The 22,523-nt window shown below is 40.9% G+C and overlaps 1 protein-coding gene across 2 annotated transcripts in view; it reads right to left on the bottom strand.

The window, feature by feature from the left end:
* slc9a5 (solute carrier family 9 member A5) overlaps positions 1-22,523 on the bottom strand; it is a 116,400-nt gene that overhangs the window by 43,076 nt on the left and 50,801 nt on the right. For both annotated transcript variants that reach the window (XM_033036218.1, XM_033036219.1), the window contains exons 2-5: positions 10,780-11,082; positions 7,357-7,520; positions 3,637-3,715; positions 2,653-2,830 (exon numbers count right to left, since the gene is read on the bottom strand). In XM_033036218.1, the coding sequence (XP_032892109.1) occupies positions 2,653-2,830; positions 3,637-3,715; positions 7,357-7,520; positions 10,780-11,082 (724 nt within the window). The remainder of the gene's footprint in view (positions 1-2,652; positions 2,831-3,636; positions 3,716-7,356; positions 7,521-10,779; positions 11,083-22,523) is intronic.

Raw genomic sequence — 22,523 nt, 5'->3', positions numbered from 1 at the left:
ATAATCTTGTCCCATCATGTGTTAAATCCTAATTGATCTGGCAGTACAGACAAGTATTTGGTCTGCAGATAGTTATTGTTGAGTTTCTTAATACGGCGATTAATGTATTTCAATGTATTTTCCCAATTCAAAATAGTTCTTTTACTTATACAAAAATGAAAATGCTGGAGGTCTGATTTTTAAACAGAAAAAAGGTCAGAAACATTCCAAAGTTAGTCAGCTTCCAAAATGAGATAAACAAATTAACATCTCTCTTCACTAGTCCATCAAATGACAGGTCATCAGTTGAAATATTGGTTTTATTGCTCTCACCAGAGATGCTCTCTGATCTGCTGAGTGTTTCTAGCACTGACTGCTAAAAAGGAATGAATGTAGGATTAGCTCCTGAAACAATTATATTAGATTTGGTCTGCATCTTAATTCCCATTACCCACTTCAGTCCTGGTTCTTCAATAACCTCACTTAACCAAACTCCACTAATCTCAGTCTTGAATACATCAATTATCCTTGTCTCCGTGTTTAAACCATCCTCCTAATTTATCCAACCAAACCCCGCATCAAATTGCTGGAGTAACTCAGCAAGTCAGGCAGCAACTCCTCGGGTGGCATAGCGGTAGAGTTGCTGCCTTACTGCGTCAGAGATCCAGGTTCAGACCTGACTACGGGTGCTGTCTGTACGGAGTTTGTACGTTCTCCCCTTGACCTGCATGGGTTTTCTCCGAGATCTTCGGTTTCCTCCCACCCTCCGAAGACATACAGGTTTGTAGGTTAATTGGCTTGGTATAAGTGTAAAATTGTCCCGAGTGTGTGTAACTTTGTGTTAATGTCCATGGATTATTGGTCGGCGTGAACTCGGAGGGCCTGTTTCCGCGCTGTATCTCTAAACTAAATTAAACTCTTGGCGAACATGAATGAGTGACGTTTTGAGTTGAGACCCTTCTTCAGACTGATTGTTTTGGTGAATCACGGAGACAAGAACAATTGATGTGCCCAACGCTTCCCAACACACCTGCAACTGGACACATCATTACAGAAGAGGTCCAAATCTCTGGTGCTTAGAAATTCAGTTGAGCAGCAATGTTTAATTTACCTTGCAAAAGTGAATGTATCTTGGAGAGTAGAATAATGACAGCCATTTCCAGGTCACTTCGTATCACTATGGAAATCTAACTAAGCCCTTTTCAGCATGACTTGCTTTGCATGTCTTAGATTTTTCACATCAATTGTACATCAAATGACTTTGCTCCCCATGGAAAATACCACTTAAAAAATGTTCAAGACAAATTAATCCACAATGTTCCCAGGAGAAAATGTTGTTGATCTTTCAGGGATAACAATTTTTTTTATCCGTTACTAGCAGGTACGTTGTATTGTTTATCTTATATATTTGGGACTAACTCTCCACTAATCTAGTGCCAACAATCTCACTTTCAAAGGTACACAAAAATGCTGGAGAAACTCAGCGGGTGCAGCAGCATCTACGGAGCGAAGGAAATAGGCAACGTTTCGGGCCAAAACCCTTCTTCAGATTTGTGTACCTTCGATTTTCCAGCATCTGCAGTTCCTTCTTAAACAATCTCACTTTCAAATTGCTCCCACCCTTGAACCTGCTAATGGAACCCAACTTCCAAACCTCATTCTCCCTCTTCCTGATTCTCCTCCAATGGTTGAAGCAATCTTGCCACATTGGCACCTCCCACCTCCCCAGTTCCAATCATGCATGTGGATGAAGAGTACCCCTCCCTTACACTCTGAGCACTAGCCTGCCTTCAAATGGCCAAAAACATCCTAACCAAGCTCAGGCCCAAATGGGTCTCTGACTGCTGGACTACCACCCCCACCCCATCCACTATCAGGTTGAGGAGCTTGTCAAAGGAAGACAGATACAATAGCACCCAAAGCCTTTGTACCATTGAAATCTGCAGCAACAAGCCCAAAATCAAGGTGGTTGTTACCATGCTGTACAATAGCCATTTAAAGGTACACTATAACTTCGGATCCTACACCTGAAATATGATTTCCTCCTTTGTGGTATCTATACCCCTTGACATGAAGATCAACAATCCACTAATCCCTATGACTCTTGTTTGTACCTGATTACTATGCTTAACCAATTTATCCACTGTGTCACACAAATCCTTCTTCACCCCTCCTGCCACTTGTTTTTAAAATGGGCTAGAAATGTAACTTGTCGATCTTTGCTCCATAATGGATGATCTCACACGATTTCTTTGAAAAGTATAAGAAAACTAACAATAGATACGAAAGAGAATGCAGGAGGTTCCGGTTCACAAGACATTTATCAAAGAAATATCAGTATATTTTCAATGTAAATTTTCTTTGCCACCTATATTGTTACTGTGTATGGGAGTTAGAAATAGGTAATCAAATAGGTAATTAGAAATAGGTAAACCCTGTAAGGATTGTTATCACATTATGCCCACAGACAACTGAGATGAATCTCCTGTGAAAAGGGCTACAAATGAGCCAAAAGCTCATTGTGCTTGGACTCCATCCTTTCTCATGCAGTATTGAGGAGAAGATTCCACATCCTACTCTCTAATGCTAACAAAGTGCCCTTCACTAACTCCTCTGGGTTCAGTGTATCCTGGCGTGTTTAATGGTGAATAAATGCGGGCTAAATCAACTTACGCCAAGATGGAGGAGAGCGAAATCATTTCAGCTGTGAGATGGGCCAGGTAAACAATCAGGAACACAAAGAGCGGCTCAATGATGCGGACCCGCTTAGTAAAACGGCTGATGAGGGCCAGCAGAAAGGCAAAGATAATTCCCACAGCAGTTCCACCCAAGCTCACCACAAAGATTGAACCTAAAAAACAAACAGGAACTTAGAGACCTACAAGAAGACTCCATCTCAGAATGTCCCCTCAGTATTCTCCACTGTAAATTCATCATTAACCCAAACATTATTTGTCCAGTGAGAAAAATGCTTAATTTCATAGTAACCTAAGACATTTTTTTCGTGTAGAATATAAACAATGATTGACATGGTCAAAGGGTGTATCTTTTTGGATGATTTTTAAAACTAGCATACAAGAATGTGCAATGGGACTTCATGTTGATACCCTGGCCATTGTGTCATGCTCCAGATACATTTGGAGACATGTTTGCAATGCTAAAGCCCACGTTTTGACAACTGGTCATTATGGGCAGTTTGTATTTTTACTAGAAATAGTAGTTATAACGTACGGTCAGAGAGATTTTGGTTTTGAAAAACAGATTTTGAATGTCAATACGAACATCATCACATCCAATTTCCAATATGATGGGATAAAGTGCTTTATAGTAATCCCTCCCATTTTGTTATCTTTAGTTCCATCACAGATCTCAATTCCAGATTCCAACCTGGTCCCAGATTTGGGATTTGGCTGTCAGAAGCATATGGAAAAGTTGATTACTGACTGTCCTTTTGATTCTTTCCCCCTTCCCCTCGCACCGTCCCTCCTCCATCACCGTTTCTTACTAACTTTCAGGGAAGTAATTTCCTTCTGATTGCTTTTGTCTCATCCTCAAAAATGGCAAGTGTGAGTAATTGTAAATTTGAAACACCATCTTCAACAGAGCCAATTGACTATTTTGTACATAAGCACACATGCGTTGGCTAGATTTTCTTACCTAAACCCTTGATGTAATCCAACACCTGTATATTTTCTATGCCAATAGCCGCAAAAGAATTGAACATTTTATAGAGCACCTGTAAATATAAAATGATTGAATAAATATCAAATTCCTCTTCTATATTTACAATGAAGAAATAAAGTTAATAGTGTATATAATTTTGACACCTTCCAAATGGAGTTCTCCACCAGATGTGAAGAAATCCCATTGTGTTCATTGTCATTCACCCTCCTCAAGCACGATAAGAAAACATATTATCTCTTGAGTAGTGTAGGAAGGAACTACAGATGTTGGTTTAAACCAAAGATAGACACAAAAGGCTGGAGTAACACAGCAGGTCAGACAGCAACTCTTGAGAAAAGGAATAGGTGACGTTTCGGGTCGAGACCTTTCTTCGCACCCTAGCGAAATATGAGAAGCTGTTCCTCAACTTTGCGTTTGGCCTCACTCTGACAATGAAGAAGACCTAGGAGAGAGAGGTCAGTGTGGGAACGGGAAGGAGAATTAAAGTGTTTAGCAACCAGGACATCAGGTAGGTCCGGGCGGGCTGAGCGAAGGGGTTCAGCAAAATGATCACCCAGTCTACGTTTTGTCTCACCGATGTATAAGAGTCCACACCTTGAACAACGGATACAGTAGATGAGGTTGGAGGAGGTGCAACTGAACCTCTGCATAACCTGAAAGGACTGTCGGGGTCCCTGGACAGTCGAGGGAATGGGAACAAGTATTGCATATCCTGCGGTTGCAGGGGAAGGTACCTGGGGAGGGGTTGGTTTGGGTGGGAAGGGATGAGTTAACCAGGGAGTTGCAGAGGGAACGGTCTCTGTGGAAGGCAGAAAGGAGTGAAAATGGGAAAATGTGGCTAGTGGTGGGATCCCGTTGGAGGTGGCGAAAATGTCAAAGGGTTGTGTGAGACGGCTGACGGGGTGAAAGGTGAGGACGAGTGGGACTCTGTCCCCGTTGCCACTAAGGGGAGGGGGTGCAAGAGCGGAGCTGTGAGGTACCGAAGAGACGCGTCTGAGGGCCTCATCTATGATGGGAGAGGGGAACCCCCGTTCCCTAAAGAATGAAGACATCTTGGATCTCCTGCTATGGAACACCTCATCTTGTGTGCAAATGCGGTGTAGACGGAGGAATTGGGAGTAGGGGATAGAGTCTTTGGGGGAAGCAGGGTGGGAAGAAGTGTAGTCTAGAAAGTTGTGGGAGTCTGTAGGTTTATAATAGATGTCAGTCGATAGTCTATCTCCTGTGATATATCTGTTGATTTCTGTGTTCCAGATAGCATTCAATAACAATTTTTAAAAAAAACGAAATCTTTGTGAAAGAAACATCAAGCTGAAAGCTTCTCTCTTTTTTGGGATTTTGTTAGGTGATGAGCAGTTTAATGCTCTGAATGAGTCATCTAATGAGCTACATAATACTTGTATATACATCAAATAAATTTGTCCGAATCTGTACCAATTGAAATTCTACAACTCAGGTATTGCCTACCCTTCATGGCTATTAGCTGCTTTTAAACTAAGCAATATATGTGTTAGCACAAGTAACTCATTATTATAGTCTGGTTTAAGGAAAAAAATAAAAGCCACGAAACAAATATTCGGACTAGAAATTCCCCTTTGGAAATTTTCAGTTACTTTATATTCCGACTTTTCACCACTAGAGGGCATTTTTGCAATCAGACCCATCCGCAATGTCTCACACAGTGTTTAAAATCTCCATGTAACATCCTGAAGTTTGGGGGTAGGTGCAACTTATTAGGGGATTAGCTTCTTTTAAATCTCTCTGAATAGGAAATGTGTCACAGCAGTAACCTTTCTGCTTTTAGAACTGGAAGGATTTAACCTTTCATTATCAATTTTAAAATGATTTTAAATACCGATTTGAAGAGATTTTATAATTTATTTACAAGTTTCAAAAAAGCAAGAAACTGAGGTTGGCATCTACATATTGGATGGGCAGAAGGGAATGAGACTGGGCAAGTGGTTGGTGTGTCAGTGGGGGAGCACTTTGCGACCAGTGGCCACAATTTTATTTGTTCCAATATAGTCATGGAAATATTTCGGACAGGTCCTCAAGTTAAAGTCCACCATTGTGGCAAGGCTAAAGTTGAATGGGAGAGGCCATTTGCAGGTAAACTGATGCCTGACATGAAGGAGGCTTTTAAAAATGAGATAAGAAGAGTTCAGAGCCAGCATGTTCCTGTTGGAGTGAAGGGCAATGTTGGTGAGGTGGTAGCAGCAGAGGGTGGTAGTTGAGTTTTATTTGATCAAATTGAAGGTATGCGAGTCATGAGTGCCGAGTCCTCTGTTATAGTTTAATGACTTGGGTGTGAATAATGTTGCAATGCTGTAAAACATTTGAGTCATCTGGACAAGTACTTTAAAGAGCAGGGCATAGTGGGGATGTAGAATAAATGCAGCCACGTGGGATTTGTATAGACAGATGTGATGATGGGCATACATGTAGTGAGTGAGATAAATTAGTGAAGATGAGATGTTGCTCCATGAAGGAGAGCTGTAAGGCATCTCCCTGAAAATGTGCTGTGCTTTGTGGATGGGCAAAAAGAAATGTGAATTTGAAATATGGAGTGAGAAGGGTGGTCAATGGGGAGCTCTCAAAAGGTGAAGCTCTCGAAGAAATAGGAGGTGGCAGGAAAAAACTGTGAATGTGCGATAACACAACTGCGGCATAGTATGTTCAAGGATACCCTGGCTAGGAAGCTTCATTCAGGTGGAAGATCTCATCACTTATCAGACAGGTTTGTGAAGTCCATGAGGTTCAGTTCAATCATCCACAATGTGGACATCCACACTGGATAGAACTTACCCTTTTCCACAGCCTGACAAATATCCTCAAAGGAAATGTGGAAAGAGTGGTGATAACTGATCCAGGCAGAATCTACAGAAGGGAAAGAGGTGACATGGACAAGAAGGAGTTTTGTCAGGCATGCTAAGTAGGAGGCGATGTGAGCAAGGAAATTGGGGCAGTTGAGTCTGATGAGCGCCTTAATAAGTCTTTTGGATGATGTCAAATGGGCACAGAGAGAAGCCGTGGGCTTATCTAAGAAAATGTGGCCCTGGGAAAGGAACAGGAACATAGAAAGATTGAGGAATGCAGAAGGGTTGGAGTAGGGCAGCAAACTCGAGAGGGGAGAGACAAACTGAAGTGGGGCGATGACAAGAGATAGGATCTTGGTGTGTGTAAAGGGAAGGAGAAAGAGGTGACCAAAAAGGCAGGAACTTCATTCTATTGAATACAGGCCCCACCCCAGGTCAGGGCAGGGTTCGGCTTGAATCCTGGACAATTTGCAAGTCAGAAACATGGCTGTGAACTGTGCTCTCACACGGCAGAAGATGCTTGCAGCCCCGAGATAGCTGGCAAATCCATCCCATCTAAAGTATATTCATATGGTAGTGAGGTGTGCCTGTATGACATTCATTTGGTCTGAAAGCGAGATTAGAATGGGCATGTCCTGGCATTAAACTGGGAATCTAGGGAATACAACAGGAGGACATTTATATTATAGATGGTGAGATAAAGTTGATATATGTTTGGCAAAGTCAGCTTGGACATTTATAACCTATCTTTGAATTCACATTCATGGAAAGCATGTGAGTCCAGAAGCTATTCAAAGTGTCCAACAATGGTACAGTGGAGTGAGCTTATCTAAAATTTCAAATTGTAATATGAAAATATATGGTAACATTTACTTACAACAGTAATGGCGTCATTAAGGAGCGACTCTCCAAAAACAATGATGAACAGTGTTTCATTAACATGGACTTCCTCGAAGACAGCTATTACTGCCACAGGGTCCACTGCAGATATCAAACTACCAAAAAGCAAGAACTCAAGCAAGCCAGCTTCTACTTTTGGATCTGAGGGAAAAGAACAAGAAATCACAGAAAATCACTGATACTCCACTGATGCCCCTTTACAGGATATTCTACATTATATTATCATTCAATACAAGAACCCTTAGTCAATATAGGTAGGGTTTTTAATCTTTTCAATGTATCTTGTGGTTCCTTAACTGAAAACCATAACAAGAGGGTAAAATGTATTGGAGATTGGGAGAAAAAAGTTGTCAGCAGTCAATCATACAGTCGTGTAACATAAAGGTTGCTTACCTTTGATAGGATATTTTTTTCATTTCTCAACAGCATGAGAAATTGCTGTCACGAGGCAATTATATAATCTGATCAATAGACTGAGTCCAAACAAGAGCATGTGAAGGTGGAAGAATATGTGATAACCCAGAACTGACAACATTGATATGTTATTTTCTCTGATTATGGCCTTTATAATGAAGCAATTATCTGCATTCTAGTCGACAGTATTATCTTATTACTACACAATCAGCTTTCTATCAATTTTATCCCAAATGCTGTATGAAAGTAAATTTAAATATACAAATTTAGTCCATTTTTAAATGTATAACTTTGATAGCCAGGTCTATAATTTTGGCTTAATTGTGGTTCACAGTAGGGGAGGAATGCTGTGCCTGTGGGCTCTCATTACCTCTGTAACCTGGTGCAGTTTCCATGGCAGTGCTTTATTGCAAACTGAGTTCCCTATTAGTCACAGTACTTGACTGTGGAGAGAGCATTAACATCAGTAAGGGGTAATGCCAGTGAGATGCCAATCATTTGAACCAGAGAGTGACCGTAGAGAGTCCTTCATTATCAATGTTATCTATTTTTCAAGGATGGACAGTCTTCTGGCAAAGTAAGTTATACAAGAGGTACATGGTTTCCCCAATGCAAACATACCCATCCATAGATCAATTATTCCTCATTTTGGCATAATTCAATGTACTACCTGATATTGTAGGATATTGTAGGAGTTCAATGCTTGAGGTTGTGAAACATCAGTAGTTTGGAACAAAGACAAAATGAAACACAAGGTCTTCACAGACTGAATTTGAGGGAATAGTTGGGCAAATTGGGACTTTATTCCTTGAAACATAAGACACTGAGGGGTGATCTTATAGAGTTGTATAAAATGATGAGTAGCATAGGTAAGGTGAATGCACACAATCTTTTGCCAAAAGGCATAGGTTTAAGGTGAAAGGTTGAAGATGTAACAGTAACATGAGGTGCAGCTTTTTCACACATGTATGGAATGAGCTGCCAGAGGATGTGACTGAAGTAGGTCATATAACATTTAAAAGACATTCAGACAGGTACAAGACCAGCAAAGATTGAGGGATATGGGTCAAATACAGGCAAATTGGGTTTGGAGTAGAACATCTTGCCCAATATGGATGAGTTGGGCTGAAGGGTCTGTTTCCATTCTGTATGACCCAATAAAATCAATTGAATCTTTCGGGAATTATGTGTTAGTGAAAATATCATGAAAGGTTGACTGTTCAATGTTTTTATATTTTTTAAGCATACTGCTACATTATACGCCACCTGATAATTTTATATTGGAAATGCTAATTGGATTCAAGAGCCAAGTGAGAAAAATGGCAGAATGATCTGCACATAATGAGTGAATTTGCAATTAAATTGGATTGGAGTGAGAGGGGAGATAATAGGAAAGAGTTTTGCAGGAACATGAATTGATTTGACAAATGAGAGAATATCAAACATAGGTATATGGTTCAAATATCAGGGGATGTTTATTTAACACGGAGGTTCCTTTTCTTGCTGAGGATAATGAATTTCTGGAATTCTCTTCCCCAGCTGATTGATTGATTGATTGATTGTGGTGGCTAGATTGGTTTCGGCTATTTAAAGAGGAAACAGATAATTTTTTTTGAACAAACCGGGAAACTCCCGGTGTGCCGTGCAGAAGCCCCGGTGAGCCACAGCCATACCTCAACAGCCAGCCTGGCTGGCGTATCTGCTGTGGAACTGGGATCCCACCTGGAGTTGTCCAAAGCTCGTCTTCTGCTCGGTACCCAAAGACCGGGAACCGGGAGGATGGAGTTGGCGACGTCAACGGACGCTGAACGAAGGGACATTTTCAAGATGGCAGCGAATGGAGGCAAGGATCGGTGCCACCAGAACAATGGGCCATGAAGGCCAAGATTAGACTGCACTCTTTAAGGGTAAGATAAGCCAGAAACATGGCACTCTTTGCGTACTGTCACCGTTTAAGAATAAGGGGTAGTCCATTTAGGACTGAGATGAGGTAAATCTTTTTCACCCAGAGAGTTGTGAATCTGCGGAATTCTCTGCCACAGAAGGCAGTGGAGGCCAATTCACTGGATGTTTTCAAGTGAGAGTTAGATATAGCTCTTAGGGCTCACGGAATCAAGGGATACGGGGAGAGAGCAGGAACTGAGTACTAATTTTGGATGATCAGCCATGATCACATTGAATGGTCGTGCTAGCTCGAAGGGTCGAATGGCCTACTCCTGCACCTATTTTCTATGTTTATGTCTCGGTGAAGTCTACTATTACACTACAATCATTGCACTTTTGTACTTACCTATGATTGTGCTTATATAAAGTAATATTTTACTGGATTGTAGGCAAAACAAATAATTTCACTTTACCGTAAGTATTTAGGTACATGTGACAATAAAGTATCATCATCAATTGAGAGTTCTGGGGAACTGGCATATATGAGGATCAGAAGGGAAGATGATGCTTGGGCGGTTCAGCAATGGTTATATTGAACAGCAGGAGCTGAGAGAACTACTCTTCCTCCTACTTGTTAAGTTCTTTTGAGGTAAAGCTATCTCACTTTTATTTCCATGTTACTTTCCATTCTGGGTCATTTTTGCTTTTGGCAATTACTGGAGAGGAATCTGGCAAGATATCGAAGGAATTGCTCCATAGTTGTCAAATAACAGACTCCTGGCCCAAGAAATTGACACAGGGGCAGAGGCTGTGGAAGAGGAGTTCAACTTCCTATTGAAAATCCAACAGTCACTGAAATAAAAGTGCATGAACTGAAGTAATTTTACACACTGCAATCATACAACTATAATTATAAATGATGTTTTAAACTTTCCAAACTCGATTAGTGCAAATTCCCAAATACTTAACCTAGAAAAACAAAGATTTGGAACTTAGACCGCTGCTGAGCAAAACTCTACTGTAGTCCTATGGATAGTATCGATGTTTTTCAAGGTGTGAATTGATGTGTAACAGTAAATATTTCAAGAGAGATGCATCTTACCCATGAGGCCAGCTAACTTTATGCCCCAAAGTGCTGTTCCTGTGGTAAATGAATTCCAGAGAGTGCCAATCACTGCATACATCAGAATTGCTCCAAAGTTGTCAAAGAACAGTCTGCTTGGCATGAAGTATCCAGAGTCTAATACAATCGGCGGTAGAAGAAAGAGAAAGAATGTATCGGGGTCCAGTTGGTACTCTGGTTTCTTGGCTGCTGCAAGGACAACGCCCCCGAGACCCAAACCCAGAAAAATCAGCAGACAGCTTTCTGGCACCACAGTTGTCACCTTGCTCGAGAGATGGAACACTGAAAAGGAACACACGGGGAAAGGTCAATAGGAAATCGGTTTTAATTATAGTCTTTGTTAAAGAATACAAGTAGTAATTGCAGTTTCATGGTCCAAAATTAAGGTCATGTTTTCTAAATCACTTTACCCAGCATTATCGTTCAGTTTAAAATACATAGTGTAAATGTAACAAACGGGGCAAGTTGAACACTTACGTTGTTTCTCACAGACAGTGGAGACAATGGGATACTCCAGGCATTGGAGAGTAGGAGTTAAGCGGGCATGTATAGAGGGATGGCAGGACAGATGGGAATGGGAAAATAGTTACATTGTGGGGGGGAGAGAGAAGAGCAGTTCTATTGGAATTAAGGGTATCACAGTAGAAAGAAGCAGAAATGAATAGAATTGAACACAAGGTCAAGGACAGTAGGAGAGAGACGATTTGTGACTTTAATGGCTGGAATATATAGGGTAATTTTGTATTGATATAGGGAGTAGCGGCAGGCACATGGAGTTAGGACACTTATCAAGAATGATTCATTGAATAGCAAAACAGGTTTGAGTTCTATAGAGTATAGTCCTGATCTTCTATGAGCACTCAGGTGGGTGATGGCACATTTCAAATGGAATTCTCCCAGAGATAGAGCCTTCAATTGTTCCCCTCACCCCCCTCCCACCCACCGGGGAACAAGGTCTGAAGAGGGCCGGGCATGGAGAGAGACATCGGGTCACGGGGCTTTGTGTCGGGCAGGAGGTGCATCTGGATGGAGATCGAGGGTTAAGTTGCGGATGTGGCCGTGACGGGTATGGTGGCCCAAGCCTTTAACCCAGGATAGCCTCGCAGGAAGGCCATGCCTGGCCATATCGTTTCCCAAATGGCACATGGCATGATTTGCTCTCCAGAACAAATCAAAAAAGAACAATTAAAAAAAAAATTCTAAAAGTTCAGCACCGTTCGGGAAGGGCGCTAAATAAAGGTACGTACCCATTATGCAGCAAAAAAGGAGTTTTCACATGCTTCTAGTCCCGCGAATCAGGAGAAATTCACAAGGTAGGGGACCTGAATTCCGCATTTTTTTGAGGTCGGAAGTTCGCGTCTATTCTATTTATAGCCATGTGGGATTGCTCAACAAAGCTGAGTGACGGTAATGGCTCCAATCATCGGGACAAGAACGTTTTGAAAAAAAAGGGTAAGATTTATAATTTTATCAAGAATAGAGGATTTTTTTTAATGGTGATAAATATTTTAATTATTAATACCTACCGTTTAAAAGTATTCTAATTTCAGATAGATCCCCCATTAAATAAATATGCCGACTTGAAATTTCACTAGTAACCATCGGGACATGCAATTTTCGGGGGGCGTAGGGGGGGGGGGGGGGGGATGGATATCGAACATCGGGAATTAAAAAAAAACCCACTTTATTTATTCAGGGTTTCTTCTTTATTTATGAGGATTATGTTTATTAACAATATAGCAAAAGAACAAATGAGATAGAATTACGGATTTTCCTTATATACAGCATCATAGTAGCGGGACACCAAAGTAGACACTGAAGAATCACCCTTATAAGTTCCTATTAGTTCCATCTAGACAACTCACTGGAAATCTATACATGCATTTCATTCCATCACCTTTATATATAAATGTGGTGAATAGTTGCGGCGCCTAAACAGAATCTTGTGGAACACTTCTGGGTCACGCCCTGCTGATTGGATTATCTGCTAATTATCCCAGCTCGTTCTAATGTCAGCAGGCATTAAACAGATATGCAGTCTGACCACAATCACATCACTGTGAATAGTGATTGGCAATTAAACAACAAATGAGCGGTTCCATTAAAATTCCCTTCCTTAATAAGGGCAAATTCCAGCATGCAAAATCAAAATGCAATCATGAACTATTTGCAAACCACCAAATGGATTTATCACTGCAACCTCCGCCCGTATCCCCACCATCACTGACTTGAGTGTATCCCTGGCCTGAGACTGCTCAAATAAATGGAGTACAAAATCGGAAAACAACAAGTACTTTGGTGAATAAGTACAAAGAGCAAAAAATACATTCAAAAATCTAAACAACTCGCCCATCTTAATCAATGATTGAGATTAAGAAATGACCAACAACACTGGATATATCAAAAGCAAAGAACCAACACAACATCCCAGCTGTTGCTGTACCATCACAAATAACTATACTTTTAACAAAGTTAGCTCAGTCTAGCTTCAACAATGGTATCTATCCAGCAATGTGAAAGGTTGCAATTTACTGTTGGACTCATTTACCTATTTTGTTGTCAGAAAGTAACTGTGCAACCTTTCATATTGCTGGATACATATCTATATAATTAAAAGTGTCATCTTGACCATTTCCTGTCTGCGCTGTATATTGATTTTAGAAAATACGCTACCATATATCGCTATGATTTTTGGCCATCTTACTCAGTCCTCCTCCGCTTAGCAGGCTCCGAGGATTTTTTGCATCGATGAAATATAAAAATGAGTGTTTAAAAAACCTTGAGATCCTCTCGCCTGCCAATTACCGCGACAAAGGTAATGCCCCTTCTGGGAGGGGTTGGGGGGTGGGGGGGGGAGCAGGACTATAAAACCCCGGATGCCTGGACATGACTCAGTCACCTCAATATCGCGAGGGAGAGGCCACGAATCTCATTCTAAGCTGTGAATCAACTGAACTGTAAGTCTGCAATGTACTTGCAATAAATGATTTGTTAGCCTTTAACGATAATGCCATGTTATTTGGCCTGCTGCCCTGCCTGTGCTTGAAACTACAATGCTTTATTAGGTCTGACTGTGTTTGGAAGGAATAAATGGTTTATTAGGTCCAACTGTGTTTGGTTCAAAAGTCCCGCTCATTTTGTGACTTCCGCTTAGTGGACAGGTCGCACTGATTGCGTAATTTCTGGTGAGTGCAGAGGTCACGCTGATTGTGGAAGTGCCGCTGACTGCCGAAGCCCCAAAGTGGAGAGGCCGCGCTCAGCCGTGTGAGTATTCAAGAAAGTTCACTGTCATATATATGGTGTGTGAGTCAGTGAGTGTGTGTGTGTCAGTGTCAGTGTGAGAGAGAGAGTGTGCGTGTGTGTGTGTGTGCGTGTGTGTGTGTGCGTGTGTGTGTGTGTGTGTGTGTGTGTGTGTGTGTGTGTGTGTGCGCGTGTGCGTGAGTAGTCTTTCCACTGACTGGTTAGCACGCAACAAAAACTTTTCACGGTACCTCAGTACACATGACAATAAACTAAACTCATACTTTGTTGAATCAGTTTCATGCTGATGCTTCCTTTGAATACTGAGGCACAGATTGAAGGATGGGATAGCCACACCCTCCCACTCTGCCTTATCTAACCATAGCTATCAGGGTAACCTTCTGCCACTTACTCATCCGTGCAGCGATTTAGTGCCTCCTTAACCTTCACCATACTTGTCATTGCAATAATTCCCTTTGGAAACAATCAAGTTTTTTTTTAAATCTGGATTTGCTTGTTATTATTATATTAATGACACTTCATTTTGAAAATCATCCTCTAAATTGAAAGACATAAAATTAATAGCAGCTGAACTGCAAATGACTCAGACTACTTCCGTCCCTTCAAATCAATTAATTAGTTTCACTGTTTCTCTTTGATAATTGACATTCAAAGCACAAAGAGAAATATGGAATAATGTAACATGCCTTGCAAAGGTCATTTATAGCAGTGCTTTTATTTGTTGTAATCACCACCTATCTTCTGCAGAGGCAGGTGACTGAAATTCAACTTGTCCTTTTATCTTAGAATTTGTTATGCATGAGGGTTGTCACCAAATGAGCAGTACTTCATAAGTTCATAAGTTCTTTGAGCGGAATCAGGCCATTCAGCCCATCAAGACCACTCCACCATTCAATCATGGCTGATCTATCTTTACCTCTCAACCCCATTCTCCTGCCTTCACCCCATAAAATGTGAGTGTGAGCGTGTGAATGTGTGAGTGGTCTCAGTGACTGAGCTGCCAGCCCAAGAATCCATTCGGCCCACAATGTCCTCTGGAAACCAGTCCCTTCGGCCCACAACACCATGCTAGCACTTCAGAACCCCCTCCCCCCACTAGTCAGCAATATTGGAATTGGTGGAGAGGTGGAATATTACGTTGGGGACCAGCCCTCCCATGTGAAGCTGGAACACAATGATCCCACTTAGTCTAGTCTTCAATATAACCAGCCTTATCACCTACTACAGACATTTATTACCACTACTGTCACTGTATCCACCACTATCAATATTCTGGATGTATTCACTAACTTGAAGCTCAACAGGAGTTGTCATAGTAATACATTGACAGCAAAATGTTCGCACAATGAACTGCAGATACTGCAGGAAAAGGCACAAAGTGCTGCGCCAGCCACATCAGCGGTTGGCTATTTTGCAGCACGCGACTTGCCGCCTGACTTCCTACATTTTGTCCATTAATAGTGATGTACTATTGGGGCATGTGACAGATATAAGTGCTGCTCCATTTACAGGGAAGCAAATGACCATCCAAGGCTAACCAGCCCACTTAGCCGACAACTCATACACCACCTTAAACCCTCCTTCCCTTCACAACACACCCGGGTGGCAGCATGTATGATGTACAAAATGTAATGCTGCAATTTGTTGTGGATTCTCTGAAACCACTTCAAAGACTTAAACCCCATGACATTTAAAAGGAAAAAGGAAGCAGTTACAATGGACACATAATGACAGTTATAATGGAACTGACTTGAGCCCATTGAGTTTGTGCTGGGCACCAAGCATCAATTTATAATACTTCCAATTTAACTTCCCACACATCCCCATCAACTACACTCGGAATGTAACACTCATCGACACACACAAGGCAATTTTACAGTGGCCATTTAGCCTACTGATCCACCCTTTCATTGGGAAACAAGCAATGCAGTCACAGAGAGAATGTGCAAACTCCACACAGGCAACACCAAGGGTCTGGATCTAATCCAGATCGCTGGCTAACATTAGCTGTTAGCTATGGCACCCTACCACCATTGGGGCAAAATCCTGGAACTTCCTTTCCAACTCCCGATTAGTGGATATACGTTCACCACAGTGCCTGGAATTGTTCAAGTAAATGACTTAGCATTACCTGATTAAGGACCTACAGGGATGTTCAATAAATGCTGACTATATCAATGATGTTCAATAAATGCTGACTATATCAATGATGTTCATATACTGCCAATAAACTTTATACACTTGACCAAACCAGATTTTCAAAAAGACCAGCAGGTGCACTTGCTCTGGATTGCCTTCCAAAGGAAAGAATGTGCTTTTGAGGATGTGAGGTGAAGATAAAGGTTTGGTTATCATTCCCTCGTGCAAGGTCGTGGAAAAATATCTATCGTTAGAGCATAGAATGTAGTTAATTTATTTAGAAAATCCATCATTGTCATAAGTTACTATAACCCAGCCAACATAGTAATGAATTTAAACATTCTGGAGAAGGTAAAGTTGGGAGGGTGCAGACTTTTCATTGTTACTATGACTATTTATTTTTTACCTACAGGAACTGATTGTCTAAATTGCACATCCAACAGTGTCTGGATCCTTCCACGAGTCTTGTAATTTATTAGTTCTGTATCTACTTCATTCTTAAACAGGCAACTTGCAGACTTACAGTTCTATGGATTTTCTACACGGGTTAATATTCTGGGTCACTGCTCTATGACAATTTCTCCTTTTTCTTATTTGGATCATCTTCCATGTAATCAAGGAGACATCCATTAGTCATGATATCTCATTAATGGGACTTTATTCTTTTTTGCAACCTATTCCTTGAAGGACCTGGTAAAGGAAACCATTTTACTGCTTAAAATATGATGGCACCCAATACTTTAGGAGCAATTGAAGAGTGAAAGTCTCTCTCTTTCCTTAGGAAGGGCTAAGTGAACTAAGTGAACAGTGATTCACTAAGTGGCCTTGATTGCCAAAAATTAATCAGCTCCTTCGCTGACTATTTATAAAGGTAGTCTTTTAAACCATTGGAGGGGGTCAGTTTAATAGAAGTTGCAACATCTGACAATACTGTTTCGCTTCAGTGCCTCCTTGATACATTACCCCAGACCACCTGTTCAAGTCTGGATAGGAGATTGGACCCAGTTCCTTCTTAGAGGTGAGAGTGCTGATTATTTATCAAAGCTGACACTATGAAGATAATTTTAATCCAAGATGCTGGGCACGAAACCAGAGGGATCAGATAAATCGTTTGTTACCAAGACTGTTACTGTTCCCCATTAACTTCATTCACCAGTAAAATTAGCCAAGGTGGAAAATGACTATTGATTCCAATCTTTTTTTCCATTAGCCAGATTAAAAGGCCTTTAAACACTTTACACTCATTAGGTTATTTTATATATCTTAAAAGTTGGTAATGCATGGTCACAGTAGATGGCAGGTCTCCTGAGACTGAAGCTGAAATACTCCCACACACCCAGCCTTGGTGACCTGTTGCCCAACTCTTAATAGCAGCAACGTGCAGAATACAGATCGAAACAAAATGGAAATTACTGTATTAACAATTACAACCTGCTTTCTCTCTATGTACTAAACAAACGCACACATTAAAGGTCCCTTTATCTTCACGAAAAAGCTTTTTCATGTTTTAATAACCACAACATATTTGCTGAATCAATAACTATGACCAACTCAATCACTGCCATAAATAACATACAATATTTGTATAACATAGTATTTATTACATCTACAACATGAAACATCCTCAATTTTACTGTTGCTTAATATAAAATATAGATTCAGAATCACAGGTTTCTGTTTGTTTCTGATATGAAATGTCATTTCAACGGTGCTATTATGGTTCAACGGTGCTATTATGGTTCAGTCTGAAGAAGGGTCTCGACCCAAAACATCGCCTGTTCCTTCTCTACAGAGATGCTGCCTGTCCCACTGCGTTACTCCAGCATTTTGTGTCAATCTTCACATCAAACCAACATCTGCAGTTCTTTCATACACATTTTCTCAGCCAATGAGGACCCTTCCATAAAAACACCAGCAGCATCTATGGAAGGAAATGGTCAGACAACATTTCGAGTTCAAAACCTGCTTCAGTCTGATGACATTTCAGACTGTATTTGACATTGACCTACACAAAGAGCTATTTTGGCAGATTACCAAAAGTTTAGTTTTGAGGATAAGGAAGGAGGGAGGACAGAGCACCTGAACGACAGTTGGATTGGCATGTAAGGTCTTAAGGAATAGGAGTAAAATTAGGCCATTTGGCCTATCAAGTCTACTCCACCATTCAATCATGGCTGATCTATCTCCCCCTCCTAACCCCATTCTCCTGCCTTCTCCCCGTAACATCTGACACCTGTACTAATCAAGAAAGCAGGACACAGGCAAATGGAATTTGATGAAAGTTTGGAAATGAGTTTTTTTTTTCATTTTAAACTTTCAGAAACTGCAATGTGTGAGGTTGTTCTGACATACATGGTCAAGTCCAGAGGTCACAATGGCATGGATGAAGAGGTCAACAACAGCCATACTGAAGCCAGGTGGAGACAGGTTATAATACAAAATGGGCTTTCGTCCTAAACTCGAGTTGGGATTAGCTGCATGGCAATGCTGGTCAAATATAACAAGGTCACAAATAATCTGGTTCAGTTTCTGACCACTGCCAGGGTGACTGATAGACCCAACAGTGTTTGAGACAATGACTGAAGTTAATGGCTTTAATTTTCCAGATATTGTCCAAAAATGTGCTCAGTACAGGATACAGTACAAGAAGTCTTCCAAATTGAGAAACTATGCAGGTGGGATAACATTGGGCTTACTGGTGTCCATATTTTCAGATGAGGTTGTTGAGTAATAGTAAGTAGATGGAATATAGGAGAGGTCAGGCAAATATTAGTGGGGAGTTTAAAGGGAATAGGGTAAGTGCTGGATGAAAGGCCAATGATACTCGGAATGGTTAAAACTGGAACTTGGTGTGTCAGGTCCCATTTGTCAGTAAAAATTGATGGAATTTCACCAGAGGGCGATGATGTAGACAAGTGCGTCAGAAGCTGCACTAGTCACGACGGACACAGGATAATGAATGACTCTGCCGCAGTCGACTGATTTGAGCTGTTCCTGTACTCTGTCAGAAGCAGGAGCCTGATGGGTGGATTACAGAGTAGAGGTTGTCAGAAAGATGGTCACATTTTTAGGTGTATAATTTTACAGTTGGAATTGAATGTCTTATTGTCTGTCTGTAACATAAAGGTAATTAAAGATGGGAAATGTTATGCGCATTGTGTAAAGCCGTATATACATTTTCACCAAAAACTATCAGTTTCAATGTATCACAATCTGTTCACTCTAAGCTTCATCCTGATACAACCTTCTGCAAACAAATTCAGTAACATTGTGGGCCTGTTCCGTGCTGCACTGTTCGAACATCAGGTAAACAAATGGCCACTACCTACTGCGCTGGGAAAAATAAACCAATTATCTTTCAAGCTGAACTATGCTGCCACTAAACCTAGAAACATTTCTTCACATAGCACAAACCTGTGGATGTCACAAACAATTGTTTCAAGTCTGTAATCGTTAACCATCAATAGCAAGATGGGCTCAATAGACTGAATGGTCTGGTCATCTACTAATATTTTTCTGTCAGTGAAAAAAGTGGACCCAACTCCTGCCTTCTTTAATCAGTTTACCTGTTTTATACCCATAATATTGCTGATACAAATAGGTGGTTAAAATCCCTTTGGACTTGTGATCCTATTAGTTACAGCACAATTTGAGGATCGTTTCTTTACAGCATATTTGATAGAGCAGCCCAGAGCTAAGGCAATAAAGGATGTTGCCGTGACATTACTCTGCAAAACCACAGAAAATTAACGTCTTATTAATGGCAGTTGTTAGAAAATGAATCTTGGACAATTGGCAACATTAAAAAAAAAAATGAACAATAGGCCTCTTTAGATTGTAATTTAAAGCTTAACCTCCTGGATCAAAGACACCTCGAGAAATCAATATATTGAATAGTTAGCGAAGAAGACATTCCTGCCATTGATATATAAAGGAGGTTTCTAAAGTGCCCACGGTTATCGAAGTTATCAGTCCTTCCATTTCAAGGCAGGGCATTTTAATTAAAGTTGTATCGAAGGTAGACTTAAAAAAAAAAAAATCTGCATATTGTTGCCATGAGACCAGATCTAATGCTCCAGTCCACTCCTAATCAGTTCTGCACATCATTTCGGAAAAGGATGGAGCTGAATTGAGTAACATTGCCAAATCATACACATACTTTTTTTTAGAAAAGAACTACTACATTTCAAGAATGCAGTTCATTTAATTATCTAGAATTAGACATATGACAATAAAACAGGATACATATAATCCTATAGAAATATGGCAACTAAAAAAAATCTAAATGCTTTATTATTTTAACACTAGATTATACAATGTTGTTTTTATCAATATCCTCTCAAAAAAATTCTAAAGTTTTAATTTTGTATCAAGCTCTTTTGAAGTTTAGTATATAATATTTGTATCCGTTGTTGTCTTCCAGTTGGTGTGTTAGTTGGGGAGTGACAGCCAAAAGTACTCTGGTTGACAATAGACCCAGAGAAAATTACCTTTCTTGCTCTGAGTGGCATTACAAAAATTCTCAAAAAGAAAATTAATGGTGGCAGTTTTTCCATGAAACAAAGAATCCCATTCTCCCTATTGCACTTCCACAACCATCTTTCCATTCTGTGTTTCATACACCCTTTTGGTAAACTAGAGATTCTCAGGTACCCATTAGTGTATTCAAATAAAGCAAAGATTTCTTGGATTTCAATATGTGTGTTTTGGAGTTCATGTCCAATGGCGCATCTTATATTAATAATTGGGAACAACTCCATCCAAGGCCGCAAGAAATTGCAGAGAATCGTGGACGCAGCCCAGACCATCACACAAACCAAACCTCTCACTCATTCCTTTTCTCCAGAGATGTTGCCTGTCCCGCAGAGTTACTCCAGCATTTTGTGTCTATCTCCCACCATTGACTCCATTTTCACTTCACACTGCCCCAGCAGGGCCACCAGCATAATCAAGGACGAGTCTCACTCCGGCCACTCCCTCTTCTCCCCTCTCCCATCAGGCAAGAGGCACAAAAGTGAGAAAATTCACACCTCCAGATACAAGGACAGTTTCCTCCCAGCTGTTATCAGGCAACTGAACCATCCTATCACTAACTAGAGTCTTAAGCTACTTTCTACCTCATTGGAGACCCTCGGACTATCTTTGATCAGACTTTATCATCTTGTACTAAACATTATTCCCTTTATTCTGTATCTGGACATTGTGGATGGCTCAATATCAATACAACTAAAAGTCTCATCTTGACCACTTCCAGTCTGCTCTGTATATTGATTTTAGAAAAAACGCTACCTTATATTGCTATGATTTTTGGCCATCTTACTCATAGTCCTCCTCCGCTGAGGCAGCCCTGAGAATTTTTCTGATCGAAGAAAAATAAAATAGTTATGAGTGTTTCAAAAATCTTGAGGCCAGATGATTGGTCCTCTCGCCTGTCAATCACCATGATGAAGGTAACGCCTCTTTCGGGGGGGACAGGATTATATAACCCCGGATGCCTGAACGGGAGTCAGCCACTCTGGAAGATCGCGAGGGAGAGGCCACAACTGTGATTCTAAGCTGTGAATCAACTGAACTGTGTGTCTGCAATGTACTTGCAATAAATGATTTGTTAGCCCTTAATGAAAATGAAATGAGTTGTTTGGCCTGCCCTATGCTTGAAACTGTAATGGAAATGACATGAAAATGCAATGAGCTGTTTGGCCTGCCTTGTGCTTGAAACTGCAATGGAAATGAAATGAAAATGCAATGAGCTGTTTGGCCTGCCCTGTGCTTGAAACTGCAATGGAAAAGGAAATTAAATGAAAATGCAATGAGCTGTTTGGCCTGCCCTATGCTTGAAACTGCAATGGAAATGGAAGTGAAATGAAAATGCAATGAGCTGTTTGGCCTGCCGAAACCACCAATGTCGGCCCACAAGGCCCCTATAAGCCGAGAAAGCCGTCCCTTTTGCCCAAAATGCCCGTATTAGCCCAGGAGGAGCATTTTGGCCCAAAAGGCCCATGCCAGGCCAGGAAAAGTCCAGGAAAAGCATCTTTTTAAAAGAGCCCCTTCAGCCCATTAGGCCTGTACTAGCCCAGGAGGAGTCCCTTCAGCTCATCAGCAAGTATTTCCCTTGCAAGTATTAAACCTCACCCCAGTATTGTTCTCCCTCCCTTCATTGGCTCTCTCTGAGATCCTGGCCAGGATAGACTTTCCTCCTTCATTGCTGTGATCTGATGAAAAATGTCTAAAATTTATTTTCCACCCTCTCCCCCTTCTCTCTCACAGTCTCTCACCTGTTTTGGGCGGAATTTCTGGCAGTTTCTGAGCTGTTAGTCCAACAG

This window comes from Amblyraja radiata, chromosome 17 (assembly GCF_010909765.2).
Source record: "Amblyraja radiata isolate CabotCenter1 chromosome 17, sAmbRad1.1.pri, whole genome shotgun sequence".
Classification (NCBI taxonomy): domain Eukaryota; kingdom Metazoa; phylum Chordata; class Chondrichthyes; order Rajiformes; family Rajidae; genus Amblyraja; species Amblyraja radiata.
This window is presented reverse-complemented; position numbering and strand designations above follow the sequence as displayed.